The sequence below is a fragment of the Telmatherina bonti genome, assembly GCF_933228915.1.
Source record: "Telmatherina bonti genome assembly, chromosome: 1".
Classification (NCBI taxonomy): Eukaryota; Metazoa; Chordata; class Actinopteri; order Atheriniformes; family Telmatherinidae; genus Telmatherina; species Telmatherina bonti.
In genome coordinates, this window is record NC_136619.1 from 35,343,262 (window position 1) to 35,357,295 (window position 14,034).

Sequence of the window (14,034 nt, forward strand, 5' to 3'; positions counted from 1 at the left end):
CAAAGGTTTGAAAGATGGAAGAGCATGCTTTGAGACAGCTGTATTAAAATGTACATTCATGAAAAGTGATAATTTAAATTGTAACAAAGCATCAACATTATTATTTTCTAAATGAACTGTTGCCGTTTCATTCAGGATTCTTGAAAATGGGTTTTTTTCCAGAAAAAAACAAACAAAAAACAAACACTTCTCCACCCATTGATAGGAATTGTTCTAATCAAAGAAATACTGGCATCATAATCAGGCACATCCCAAAAACTGTTTTTATTTTGGGGGGGTGGAAAGTACGCTCTTATCAATGCAGTTTTTAAAACTCCACAATTCCATCTTGCATGTCTTATTCACAAATACTGCATGTAAATCCTGATCTGACTTACATTCATTTACATTTATTGGAGCTAATTCACTTTGGAAAAAAGAATGAAAGAAAATTTCTATGAAACTGAACATTGGTGGATCGGTGGACAAAAAGAGGCAGGCAACAAGACTGAGCAGTGAGTTAGCATAAAAATGTTCCCTTCAGCATTAAAAGCCTTATGTAGCAGTACCTGTCGTGGACATTTCTCATTGGATAACCTGAACACATGACTGTAAAGTTTTATTAAATACACACACACACACACACACACACAACAGCAGTGCCCACACTGCTTTTTCATCCCTGATTTGCAGAAAAAATAATTCACATTTGTTGAGTTCAACAAGTTTCTAATTTCTTTTTTGCTTCCAAAAATTGAGTTGAGTCATAAGTTAAATATATTTTTGAGCATTTTCTTCTGTAATGTTTGTTTAGATATTTTTAAACACACTTACAGACTGTCTCCCAGTTAATAAAGTATTATGATTATCTAATAATTAACATTACCAGTACATATAAACTATTTTAATTCCATCAAAAAGAAGACTGATACTGACCGTGTTTCAGTGTTGCATGTTAAGTAAAATAAGTTGGTGAAACATTTCACATTTTAAGACAAATTTTACTCTTCAGATTTGATCCTTGTCAAGTAAGTTTTGACTTTTCTAATCACAAACACTTTGTTTACATTTGATAAGGGTGTGAAGTTACAGATGTCAGCTAGATATTCAAGCATATTTTCTGTGAATCAGTAATTTTTTTAAAATCATAAAATAATTTTGACATGAAGAGTTACAAACAGGATTGTTTAAAAAGAACTAGTTTGAATATGTAACATTTCTTTACAACCAATTTTTCCTCTACAGAATGCAAAACATTTCTGGGACTGTACCAAGAACTTTTTAAAGTGGAACATTTTCCTGTCAATGTGTAACATTAAAAGTCGAAAGCGTGGACACACTTGCCTTTTACATCTTATTCAATTTATCTCTGTATTGTTTAAGTTATAAAATCCTAATTAGGCCTGGTGGAAAAAGGAAACCATATTTTTGCTCAAGTTTATCTGGGTCGTTCACTGGGAATTATGTGTATTAAATAAAGCCCAAGTTTTCTGTACAACTTCTGTAAAAGTTGCAAAACCATAAAATCTTACAAAACACTTTTTTTTTTGCCACCCCCTCCCCTTCCCTCCCAAAATAAAACATATTTACCTTGAGCTTCTTGGTTGTTACTTTCCAAAGTTGAACTGTGAGTGTTCTTGTTTTTTCCTCCTCTATAAGACGTGAGATTTAAGGTGTTGCTCAGTCAACTGAGCATTAACAGAATGGAGTTAAACTTGCTCTACCAGCGGTCATAAAAGAGGTAGGACAATAGCTGCATAGTTTTGTACTCTACAAAGTCTTAGTCTGACTAACCACAACTTGCTGCTGGGTAAAAAGGAAGTGTTCAAAAATAAATAAAAAACTCAATTCGAGGTTTTTTTTTTTTTAATTTATTTTTTATTAAGAGTAAAATCTTAACATTTGGAAGAAGAACAAAGCAAGAATATTTGTTAGAACATAGTTGAGAGGGGAACAAAAAAATCTGTGTCAACAGCAAAATGGTCCCGCCAAAAAGCATCCATGTTCCTTTCAAGTAATGCATGACATGATCCACAGCGCTCATGGTGACTGAGCCAAACCTTAAGACATTTAGCTTGCAACCTTGCTCATTATTTTCTTTTTTCTTTTAAATATTAAACTATGTCTTCACACAACACAGCCACTACAATTTTATCATTTATGTTTGGTCAGACAACACAGTCCTAGCCTAGGAGAGGAACTGTGTCCATTCAAGAGGGAGGTCCCTTCAGTTTGGTCCGATTAGGAGATGTGGGCCCTCTGGTGCTTTGGATCTTCCCTTAGGCAGTTTCTCTGCACCTTATACCTCCTTCTTGTTGTAGTAGACAACAGATATTCCATTATTGGCCATTTTTCACACTGAGCATTTTCTCCTGCAGAGAAAAAAAAAAAAAAAAAGTCACTAATTTATGCATCATTTATTTATGATTAAAAAAAAAGTTTTGCTCTATTCTCACTTTGATCATGGTCTCCAGTTTGATGGCGTCTGCGGCAAACTTGCGGATGCCGTCAGACAGTTTCTCCACAGCCATGCGGTCCTCGTTGTGCTGCCAGCGGAAGTCCTTCTCATTCAGGTGGATCTTCTCCAGATCACAGGCTTTGGCTGAAATATTTAACCATTGGGGTGAGTGGAGAAGTAGAAAACTGCTCTGATGTGTTCAGAGTTACGTTCTCTGATTCACAAAAACAGTAAAAAAAAATCTTTATATTATATGCAAGGTTTTTTTTTTTTTTTTTTTTTTTTTTAAATGTATTTTTCTTTAACCTGTCCTGTCCAGCATCTCAGCGTACAGAAGCAAGGTTTTTTTTTTTTAAAATTTACTTTTAAAGTCCAGGGCATTAGTTAGGCTTTTAAAAGAACAAACTAAGTTGTATAAAGACAACTAATGTTGAAACGCAATGACAAAACATAGTTCTTTGCTTCCTTTGCGTTTTATTGACAGCGTTTCCTCGAGGTTTTGGGATGGCAGCAGTAGGATATGGTAAGGTGAAACATATATGGGGAGGATAACTAATACAGTGGTAAGGATACCTAGCTTGTGAACTTGCAGTGCTCAGCCTGTTATGTCTTATGCAACAGACTTTCTTCAAAAGCAGGTTTCACCTAAGAAATTATCAAGTTCAGGTGTGTTTTTTTTTTTTTTTTTTTTTTAAAATGCTGCATTTCCCCTCTGTAGCTGCTGCTTACTCAGCACACAAAAGCACAAAATCTCCCCTGTTGTAAGCAACCTTATCCTGCCTCATTTCAAATGTCCTTAAAACTCACTCAGGTTGCCGATAACGACACAGAGACTAATTTATCGTGATGCTGAAATGATGTCTGATTAGAAATAACAGCAGGTCTATGACTGTTTCCATGAAGACAAATTGTAACGACTTCAGACACCGTAACCATCATCAGCAGAGAGGATGGAAGGCTTAATTTTCACTTTATGGAGACATAAAGGCTGTTAATGTGTTGCAACCACACAGAAACAGTGGCACCTATGTAAATGAGGAATCAACATAAACATGGAGGCATCTGTGGAATGACTTGTAAATACAGAGTACAGGAATGATCCTTCCATAGTTTCTCAAGAGTAACGGTGTGTTCAGACCAAACCTATTTTGAGTGTCAAGAGCGGTAAAGTCCATGTAAAGTCTATGTGGAGACGCGGCAAGGGGGCGTCGAGCTTTCTCGCCTTGCGTCTTGGGTGCTGGCGTGCTGCGCGGAACGCGCCGAAAATTTAAGAAGTTTTTGAAGCTCAACGTCAAAAGCCAGAAATGGGCAAAGCTGAACTTTGGCCGCTCGACGCGGGGCGTCAACCAATCAGAGCGATCAGCTCGCAGCTCCTGGAGGATTCCTGTGGTGAACCCAGACACGGGGCTGAAACGCCATTACTCCGTGCAATATTTAGAATAACCATTCCTTGCTAAAAAGCTGAATGTTACTGATTTGGCAACGTAGCAGAATACGTTGCCTAGCAACACTTTGTTTGGGGGGGGGGGGGGGGGGGGGGGTGGCGGTTCTCTGCTGAGTGTGGCTGTTGTTGCATTAACAGTGACTATTACTGCCCTACGACAACGTTCTCTAGCTTTATTTATTAAAATAAAACCATGCCAGCACTCTACTGAATCCACCATCATTCAGACTGACCGGAAGAAAAGCTCCGCCTTTCCCTCCTCTCTTTTCCGCCGCGTTTGCTGCTTGCTCCAGACAAGCTGCAGATGCGTCAGGAGTGTTTTGGGGGTCGGACACAAAAGTGGCAGCTTAGAGACCAGCGTCGAGCATTCGTGTTTGGTCTGAGCACACCGTAAAGTGTTGAAAGAGGAGCTAGGTCTGCAGACTTATTAGTGTATCATTTTAAAGTTTCACATAAATATGGACCATTTCATGTTTGTAAGTGTACCCAAAAGGGTTGATATAATGAGTTTTATCTGGTTATGGGAAACACTTCAGTGTTACTATAAACATATGACAGCCTTTCTGCAAAACAAGAGTTTCTTGTACCTTTCTCCGCAGTGAGCATTGCGGTGATGGCACTGTGATCCTGGGTGAGCTCTCCCAGCAGACCAGGGGAGATTGTTAACAGATCACAGCCAGCCAGGGCTTTCACTTCACCCGTGTTTCTGAAGGAGGCACCCATCACTACAGTGCTGTAACCAAACTTCTTATAGTAGTTGTAGATCTTTGTCACACTGATAACACCTGGAGAAAAAAAAAAAGTGAAATGCCTTAAGTTTCAACATAGCTGACAAACACCATCAACAATTTATAAAAACAAAAAAACAAAAAAAAAAAAAAACTGACAAACACCGTCAATGATTTATGATAAAAAAAAAAAAAAACAAAAAGAAAAAAAACAGCAACAAACAAACGGTACAGTTTTAAAATGCATTCAAACAATTTCAACTTCTGCTTTCCTCATTGATTTCAGGTTGGTTTTGTAATCAGTCTCATCCTTTAGGCCAAATAGTTAAGGGGAGAACATTTGGCTACAAACACTAACAAACAAGGGAAAAAACATTTTTTTAGCAAAAGGAACCAACATTTGTGCCCAGTGCAGCAGTGACTCAGTTTTAAGTGCCAGGCATATTTTTAATCAGCTGCCGCTTCTGAGTGGCACATTGTTGGCCTCAGGGGCAGAGAACAAGCAGTTTCTCAACAACCACAGACACCTTTACACATAACTCATTAGAAAAGTGATGAGCTGCTGTTCAGGAAGCATTCAGATTAAATTCTTGCATCCATTTTGGATTTTCTGTTGCCCGTTTACCTTCTCAGACTGCAAATGCAAATTAGCTCTTCACTAAATCTGGTGAAATTATGTCACTGTTGAACAATAAAGATAGCGGTAAAGAAAAAGATCTAAAATGAGGTCATGGCCAGCTGGAAAGAAATCCACAGGAATGTTCACAGTTTTTCCAAAAAGCACAATAATTTATCTTTCAAATCATCACCATCCGTTCTGGGAGCTTAAAGCAGAATTGTCACAATATGTATTCATTTTTGAGAAAATGGATCCATATTCAAAACTGAAAACCACTATGGAGAACTGGCTCAAGAATGTGAAACAATCTGATGGGGTTTTTCCACCAATTGCACATATTTAATTTAAAGATGCTTATAGAAAGAAGATTTAAAACAGTCAGAATAGACAAACTAAATATAAACTTTGCAAAAGATGTGCTGCTATATTTACTCTGCATTAGCAGATACATAACACGGTCCCCTGCAAAACTGGCTGACAGGTTAGTTATCTTCTGCAGATATTAGATAAAAAGACAAAAAGATATAAATGTGTTTACTAAAATACAACAGCCTTAATCACAAACACTTCAATTCAAGATTGTTTATGTTACCAATATCAGATTTCACTGCAGCTCATCAGTGTTTGAAAAAAAATGATTATTTAATCTGATCTGGTAAAAACAAAAGGATTTCCAAACAACAAAAAAGACTAAATTTCTTCATGTCTGGTTTTTATATAGATTAAAATCTTCAGTTGTGAAAGGGGGAAAAAACAACAAAAAAACCAAAACAAAAAACAACAACAATTTTACTGCAGAACTAGTTTTACCGATGTCTTCATGAAAACAACAAAGCCATTAAAGTCACGACTGTGCCATCAGTTTGTGGCCGTTACCTGGGTCTTCATGTGGCTCGTAGCTTTTGCGGTCTGTATTCTCCTTGAACCAGTCGAGGATGCGGCCAACGAAGGGGGAGATGAGCGTTACCTTCGCTTCTGCGCAGGCCACAGCCTGAGCAAAAGAGAAGAGCAGCGTCATGTTGCAGTGCACGCCATGCTTCTCCTCGAGCTCCCTACACAAATGATGGTGGGGGAGAAAATAAAAATAGATTTATATGAAACACCACAACATGATGTCATCATGTTAACACGCATTCTTCAACCTGCATACTTTATGCAGAACCTCGGACAAAAATAAAAATAGAAGATTTTGTTAAAAAATAAAAATATTTTTTCAAGACTTTTAGTCTAAATTTGGACTTAAGGGTGTGGTAGCTTGCTAAAGGCTTAAGGGTACAGTAGGGAGGTGAATACAGGCAATCAGGCCTCGTTCCCATTGGCCATTCCTCCATACGCAACAAAACTTTTTACCCCCCCTTCTTGTGTTATTCAATAGGGAATGACTGATAATGTGTAGACCGTCTACGTTAGTGACTGCTGTTGTAAATAACTGGTTCTAAAGCTTTCTCACTGCGGTAATGCATGCTGAATACCTCGGGAGTCATAAGGATGACCTTATTTTCAAAACCGTCTGAGGATGTCTAAATCATAAAAGGAATTTTCCATCTTTAGTTCGGGTCACAGAGGCCACTCAGATCATAACTCTTAGTCCAGGTGTGAAAGCAGAGGTGTAGACTAATGTTTTTTTGCTAATTTAAGCCGTTTCATCTCACATATTCTGCATACTTTCCTTAGACCTGAGGGCAGGGGTGATAAGTTGAGCCTCGTTTGGATGCGTAGACGTAAGCAAACGTAGACTTTTAGATAAACAAAAATGCACCCTGGCAGTAATCCTCAGCATTATTGGTATTTCTTTGGTGTCAGCTCATTTGGATGTGTGTTTGCCTCCGAATTAAACTTTAAAACATTTCTGTGTAAAGTATCAAAGTCTCGTAAACATCTTTCAAAAAGTTAAGATGCAAAATTTCTGTCATGTCAACTATTCTCACAAGTGACCGACACTCATTACTTGTAATATGATCACATAACGGAAATTTGAACAAAAACAGAGTACTGACTATTCCCTACCTGCTGAAAATGTTGAGTTAAAAAAAAAACAACAAAAAAACCAAATAAAGTACTGAATGATCTGAAAAGAAAAAAAGATTGTTTACAAAAAGAAGAAAAGCAGAAAACTTTCTAAAACCAGCAGCTGACAGAGGCACAAAAAGATATTTGCTGCACTAGTTTCTGAATAAAGAACTGTTTAAAGGCCACCTGCTGGGGCTGATAGTGAGAATTTCTCTTCACTGATTGCATCAAATTTCTCTTTTATGCTTCAATCATTAGCATTTCCATGCACTAAATGTTGGCAGCAGTGGTTAAAAAACAGGTTAAAAAAACAAAGAAAACAGGTCACTTGAATGGCGACTTACAAAGTTGGAGGTAGGGGTTGGAAATCAAAATGGAAAAAAAATCTAATATTGGAATTTTTTGGTTCAAAATTTTAAAATAGATTTCTTTTTAAACAAAGAAAAAAAATCTTTTTTTCCCCTAAATAAATAAAAAGAATCCATTATCAAAATTGTCATTTTTATTGTTTTTAATTGATCTTTTTACTGGTCTTCTTTGGCATTATAATAGCATAATGTTGGTCTGGGTACTGTGTTGTTTTTTCCTAAATGAAAATAAGAAAAATGACGAGCAAAATAAGTTTGACACTTTATCTTTTGTTTTTAGGCTACAAAAATCACCAGTTTCGCAGAATCATGAGAATCGCAATTTAGATTGAATCAGCACCCCCCCCAAAAAAAAAAAAAAAAAATCGGAATTGAATCGAAGCAGGACAGAAGCATGTGGTCACAGCCCTGGTTGGAGGCATAGTAAAATCATTCCCATGAGCAGTGAACATTTTACATACTTGCCAGCCTGGATTCCCTCCCATGTCGAAGACAGTTTGATGAGTACGCGCTCCTTGCTGATGCCCGCCTCTTCGTACAAAGCGATGAGCTTCAGGGCTTTCGCCACCATTTCTTCTTTATCAAAAGACAATCTAGATCATAAGAAACTAGATTAGTAGTGAGCATTCAAACGTTTGAGTTTTATTCAGAAAACCTTTTAAGAAATTACTGAAGCATGTGTCAGATAAACATCTATGGTTTTACTGCAGTGAACACGTTTCTGGTCTGCTGTGTTGTCTGAGCGGGAAACTGAATGAATCATAGTCAAGTCTGACTATAAGCAGGGAAGATAACGCCACATGCAGTCAGTCTGCTTATATTCAACATTTCTGATTTAGGTTCCTGTATCTTAATTCATTAATGAATAAAAGGAAAAGCACTCAGGATTTGATTAAATTAGTAAATTATTGATAAATTATCGGGATGATGAATGATTGAAGAAAAACTTAGAAATTCCTTCCAAACACTTCAAAGATTTATTTTTTTCTTGCAAGAACAATTTTAAAACTATTCCTAGATGCCTACTGTTTGTTTACCTTTTGTATTTAACATAGTGAGTAAAACTCCATTACAGCTCATCTCAGTTTACTGTGCAACATTGTGTTGAAATTCAAGAGTAATCATTAACAAGTTTCCCGTTAGACGGGCTGCTTGGACCAACCTGGCATCCACCTCTGTAGACACTCTGCCTGGGACCTTCTTCAGAATCTCCAGTCCGAAACTCACAAACAGCTTGTCCATTGTGTTGGCTACCTGCTCCTCTTCAGTCCTAAAAAGAAAAAAAAAAAGTAAATAAAAAGTTTGAGCTCATTATCAAAGTTATTCTTATTATCACTGTCTCAGATTATGTCACATCCAGTTAAAGTTGCATCTCAGCAGATGTTTAACATGTTTTGTACAGATCCAGTAACATAAAAAGTTTAAAAAAAAATAAAAAAATGTTTTCTTTTAATGATTGACTCTCCCCTCTTTTTTGGCAAATTACTTGGACAGGCACTCGGGTTTATCTGAAAGTGTAATCCAACATGTGCACAGCTGAAGAAAAGGTTTAAGTCTAGGGTTTTACTCTATTATACAGAAACACTTACCCGCCTTTTGCAATACCATATTTAATGGCTTGATCCAACAGGGGCTGATAGGCTGGCATCTTGGCAGCAGCCAGAATAAGAGATGGGTTAGTAGTTGCATCTTGAGGTTTGTACTCGTCGATGGCTGCAAGGACAGACAGAACAGTTCAGTCACACACCCATAATGACAATGTGGTTTCTCACCAATGTAAAAATCTCTAAATGTGGAAAGAAACATCAATTTCCACATGCCAAGATGGGAAGTGACAGATCCTAACACTGATTTTAAACAATGTATAAATATTCTGTGACTGAGTAAAACTGCTAATGAAACGTTTCATTGTCTGCATGTTTCATTAAGGGGAAAAAAAACGCCACAAAATTTACAACTTGTCCTAAAGCTCCAAGAACTGATAACAGCAAATCCCTGACTAAAGATGACCTGTTTTCTATATTTTTACTATGAGCAAGCACATGACAGTGCAGAAAGAACTCAAACACCATCACATATGCAACACAGTCCTGCTGTCAGAAGAAAATGGCGCCATCTAGTGTATAAATATGCTTCTGCACTATTCTCTACACATCGAACCTGAAGCAGGTTTCTCTTCTTGATCTTTACCCGTTTTTCCAATGTTAAATAAAGACTTAAGTAGGGTAATCATTGATAATCATTTCATTAAAATATAAATTTCTCCATGCAATTTTTATGCTTCTATATTTGATCAATAAGCCTCAAATTTAGAGCAACATTAGCAACTTTGACTGATAATTAATAGAGCAAGTGATCTGCAAATGGTGCGAAAGACTATTAATGTATGCTACAATGTGCAGCACTTTGAACACTTCTCAGCCTTTTCATGGCCCTCAGCAGCCTCGACAGAAGCAGCCAAGTTCATTTGGTGCTGCCAGTTCAAGCCTCAGAACAAAGCCAGTGTCTGTTATGTAGCACGAGTGCCTCCCACTCCCACCACCACCCAAATAAATAGATCCTTTTGCACATCAGTGGGTTTGGGTTGGACTGGACACACACGGTTCACTTTGCTGATTACAGCGCATTCCAAGAAGCTGGGATCTTGTCCGTTTGCCCCCTAAAGGCATTTAAAAACTTTGCACAAGTACAAATAATTACTTTACACAGATTACTCAGGGTATAAATGTAAAAGGTAACCAAAATCTAGGAAATTATGCTTTTCATGAAATGTTAGCTTCTACAAAGTAAATTTTCCCTTCCTCTTTACAACAAAAAGCTAACAATTACACAAATAGACTGATGCAGTTTCAGTTGTTGCATGTGACCATTACAGTCACATGGTTTGGTGACCAGCTGAGGGTCATGCTAAGGACATTGGAGAAAACATGAAATTAGTCTCAAATTAATTGAAGAAAAGGCAATGACAGAGAACTTAAGATTTTACAGGCAAACTTGCTTTCACAAAGATTGTTGAGGGATGCACTGAGATGTTGGGAATAAAAAAAATCCCTATGAGTCAACCTTTCTCCCTAAACATACCTGTGATGTTGGTTTGAGATCAAATGCTGTCAAAAAGTCTGATAGACTTGCTATCTTATCTAAAAGGGGCTTCTTTAAAACCATCAATGCCTAAGCAAGTCAGTTGTCAATTTCACAAGTCCCTGCTCAGCCCCCTCCACTCACTTTCATAATATCCCCAAAAGCTCTTCTTGCCCCACTTAAATGAAGCAATTGTGGTGTTAACACATTGCATCAAGCTCTGGTGTGAAACAGACATGTTGCTGCTTGACTTGAATGTCTAAATATGCAACAGGTGAAAACCCTGAGAGTTTGCAACATCAATGTACAAAACAGATTGTAAAAACCAACAACAATGGCTTTAAAATAGCTAAAGAGCAATGGCAACAATCACCAAACTCAGAAAAACATTGTCAACATTGCAAAGACACACATGCACACAAAACAATAGTAAGACTGATGTTAAGGTGATAAGTTTTCTTCTCCAACCCTTCCACTCTTGTATGCTGAACTGATGAGCTGCAAACTGACAGATAACCAAATCACTTGCCATTTTATGCTATTTTACTGTTTATATTCTTTCTGATATTCATTCTGATATTGTCTGAATTATAACCACATTAACTTAGAGGTATATATATATATATATATATATATATATATATATATATATATATATAGGCATTTTATCTTTAAACTGCATCAATATGTGATTCAAACAGGTTCAAACTACAGCAAGCTGAGAAGTACAAACAAGACAGAAGTTGGTTTGACAGTCTAATCAGACACTCTGGTCTTGGTGTGTGAGCAGACTAACTTAATCAGTTTTCTATTGTTAAAAACCAGTTCTGTCATGTCATCCTGAGTCTGCAGGTTGTGCACAAGGAACTAACTGGTTTGCATCACCGGGCATTGGATTACTCTGAACAGTTCCTTATTCTCACTAGTCAAACATGACCTTTTCCATTGTGAAAGGAAAGGAACTCAGAAGGAAGGAGGAAAAAGAAATTATTTACCTCCTGTTGCATGTTTATAATAAAATAAATATAGTTTTAAACGTAGTTCTGTAACATTGCTGGCCACTAAATCCCCTATTGTTTCACACATAGAAAACGTGAATAGTTATAACTTCTGATGACACACAGTAAAAAGCTTAATCTAATAAAAGATTTCAAGCTAATGAGCATGGACAGCATGTTAGCTTTCGCTGTTAGCCGAAGCGGATAAGATAAATAGTTCAACAAATAATGGGATTATCAGTCTGTCATCTTTAGTAATTTAACAGTGAACTAGGCTCATAAGCCATGTGAGTTGCTGTTCGTACAGCTAGCATTAGTCGGCCTGCCTAGCCAGGGCCAAATAAATCCTCACACCCACTGAATGTTATCGACCCGGCGGTCAGTGATCCTTCCTGGTCAGTAAGTTAGCATGCTAACCAGCTAACATTAGCATGTGGTAGCTGTGAGTTTTACCGTTAAAATCGCCGGTGTCTGCAACTACCACAGTGAACTTCTTCAGCTGGTTGAGCGCTGACTCCATCTTTCGCCGTTTGTCTGGTGACACACTAGACATGATGTGCGCAGGCTGGGACCCTTTTATACACAGAAAACACGTGAGAGTAGCCGGAATGTCAGGGAGACGGAAGCGCGCATGAGAACAGGAAGGAGTGAGCGAGGACGCGCAGATAACATGTCCAGGAAACAACAATGAGATGAAAGAGTTCAGATCAACAAGTAAATTCATATTAAAATTAGTTTTAATTAAACAGTTTTATAAAATGTTATAAAGTTAATATTTTAATTAGAAATTAAATTTACAATTTAATTAAATTTACAATTTAAAAAAAAAATTTAATTACAAATTTACTTGTTACTTACAAGTAAATTTAATTTAAATTAGGTTCTTTCTTTTGTTCTTTCTTTCTTCAGTAATACAGTACAGTGGTCTAATCTCGACTGAACTGTAAAACATATGAAATAGTTGCATGTTTTAAAAAAGACTGTTTTATCAGAGAAATTTTTCAAAAATAATTTAAAACTTTACAGAAGGTATAGTTTATTCATTTTACTCTTCATTTGTGTCATAGTTTCTTGCCTCCCATAAAAGAGAGAAAAAATATACTCAGCATTAACAATGAACAATTAAAATAACAAAATAAGGCCCTTTTTTTATTTTTATTTTTTTATTTTTTTAGCATTTTTGTCACATTAATCCTGACTGTATTTATTTTTCTTGTATCCTTTTAGTAAAAAGAGATCATGATACACATAAAGACGAAAATGGACAGGGTCAAAAGTGTGAAGGACGGTAAAATATTAATATAAAAAAGTTACAAGTGAAAACCTTTGTTTTTCTTTTAAATGTTCATAGTCAGTAGAATAATTGAGTCCATATTTTAAGAGTGTAAGTTTCATAGTTTTTGACCAGGAGCTAGTCTAATGTGGTAAAGTTAAAAAATAATAATAATGAAAACTTGATCAGTGAAACTGTCCTTTGTGCATAACATGGATTGGAAAGCACTGAATTGGTATCTAATTCACAATCTTCTCCTTCCAGGGCCCAGCGACCAACAAATATATTAGACTGATTCATACATTCTTAAACACATGAATTATGAAGCCAAAGACAGGCAACTTTTTGACTGAAGACCACTTCTTGGATACATATAGTCAACCCAAACATGATAAAAGCCCAGATATAATCAGAACAGAATCATGAAAAGTGTTAGAGTGCGATGTGTGTCGCTATAGAAAATCTCTGTACGCAAGCGCATAAGTTTTCTGTTTCATGCCAGTTAAAATAAAAGGAGTGGGACCTCTTTCCTCTTGCGGAAAGCTCTTGCAGCTTTGCTAAGTGGGGGTGAAGGAGCGCCACGCAGCATACACATAACCATATAAATGTTTGTGTGTAAAATGATGTCCACACCCACAGAATGTTCGGGAGAGGGATCCCGGATCCAGAGGGACACATCCGCTGCAGGGGAATCAACAAAAAGTGACAGACATTTAAATAATATGACTCCATTTTTCCATATCCTCTTTAGCCATTTGTGTGGAGAAGTTTGCTCCAGTGTGGGAAATATAATTGTGGGGGACAAATACAAAAGGTTAAAAACACACTTTTAAGTCCAGCCATACAGCTGTATAAACTGTATCATGGAGCACTACGCTTATAAAGTGTAACTTTCATAAATACTAATCTTTGACAATGAAGATGATTACTAATGTAACTAACCTGAAAAGATGAACTTTTCACCTTTTCTGAAAAGTAATTTAGATTAATCCAAGAGTCACAAAATGTTCAGTTGAAAAAATAATATTCTGAATATTTAATCATAAAATTAGGAATTCATCAGTATTTAGATGCTA

The 14,034-nt window shown here is 36.7% G+C and overlaps 1 protein-coding gene across 1 annotated transcript; it reads right to left on the bottom strand.

Annotated features, from left to right (window-relative positions):
* Positions 1–1,904: 1,904 nt before the first annotated feature.
* On the bottom strand, positions 1,905–12,287 carry taldo1 (transaldolase 1). The gene is made up of 8 exons (XM_079243876.1): positions 12,139–12,287; positions 9,196–9,319; positions 8,769–8,876; positions 8,068–8,199; positions 6,105–6,280; positions 4,469–4,666; positions 2,436–2,581; positions 1,905–2,351 (listed from the first exon to the last, which is right to left on the bottom strand). Exons 1-8 carry the CDS (start codon positions 12,236–12,238, stop codon positions 2,319–2,321), a joined length of 1,017 nt encoding a protein of 338 aa, XP_079100002.1. The 5' UTR covers positions 12,239–12,287; the 3' UTR covers positions 1,905–2,318.
* Positions 12,288–14,034: the final 1,747 nt, after the last annotated feature.

What these genes read in the sequence shown, in the direction of transcription:
- taldo1 (XM_079243876.1), bottom strand. Translation starts at nt 12,238, where the DNA reads ATGTCTAGTGTGTCACCAGACAAACGGCGAAAGATGGAGTCAGCGCTC. An exon ending in GAGGGAATCCAGGCTGGCAA is followed by an intron (nt 6,281 to 8,067) that starts GTATGTAAAATG and finishes TCATTTGTGTAG; the next exon opens with GGAGCTCGAGGAGAAGCATG. An exon ending in AATGCTCACTGCGGAGAAAG is followed by an intron (nt 2,582 to 4,468) that starts GTACAAGAAACT and finishes TAAATATTTCAG; the next exon opens with CCAAAGCCTGTGATCTGGAG.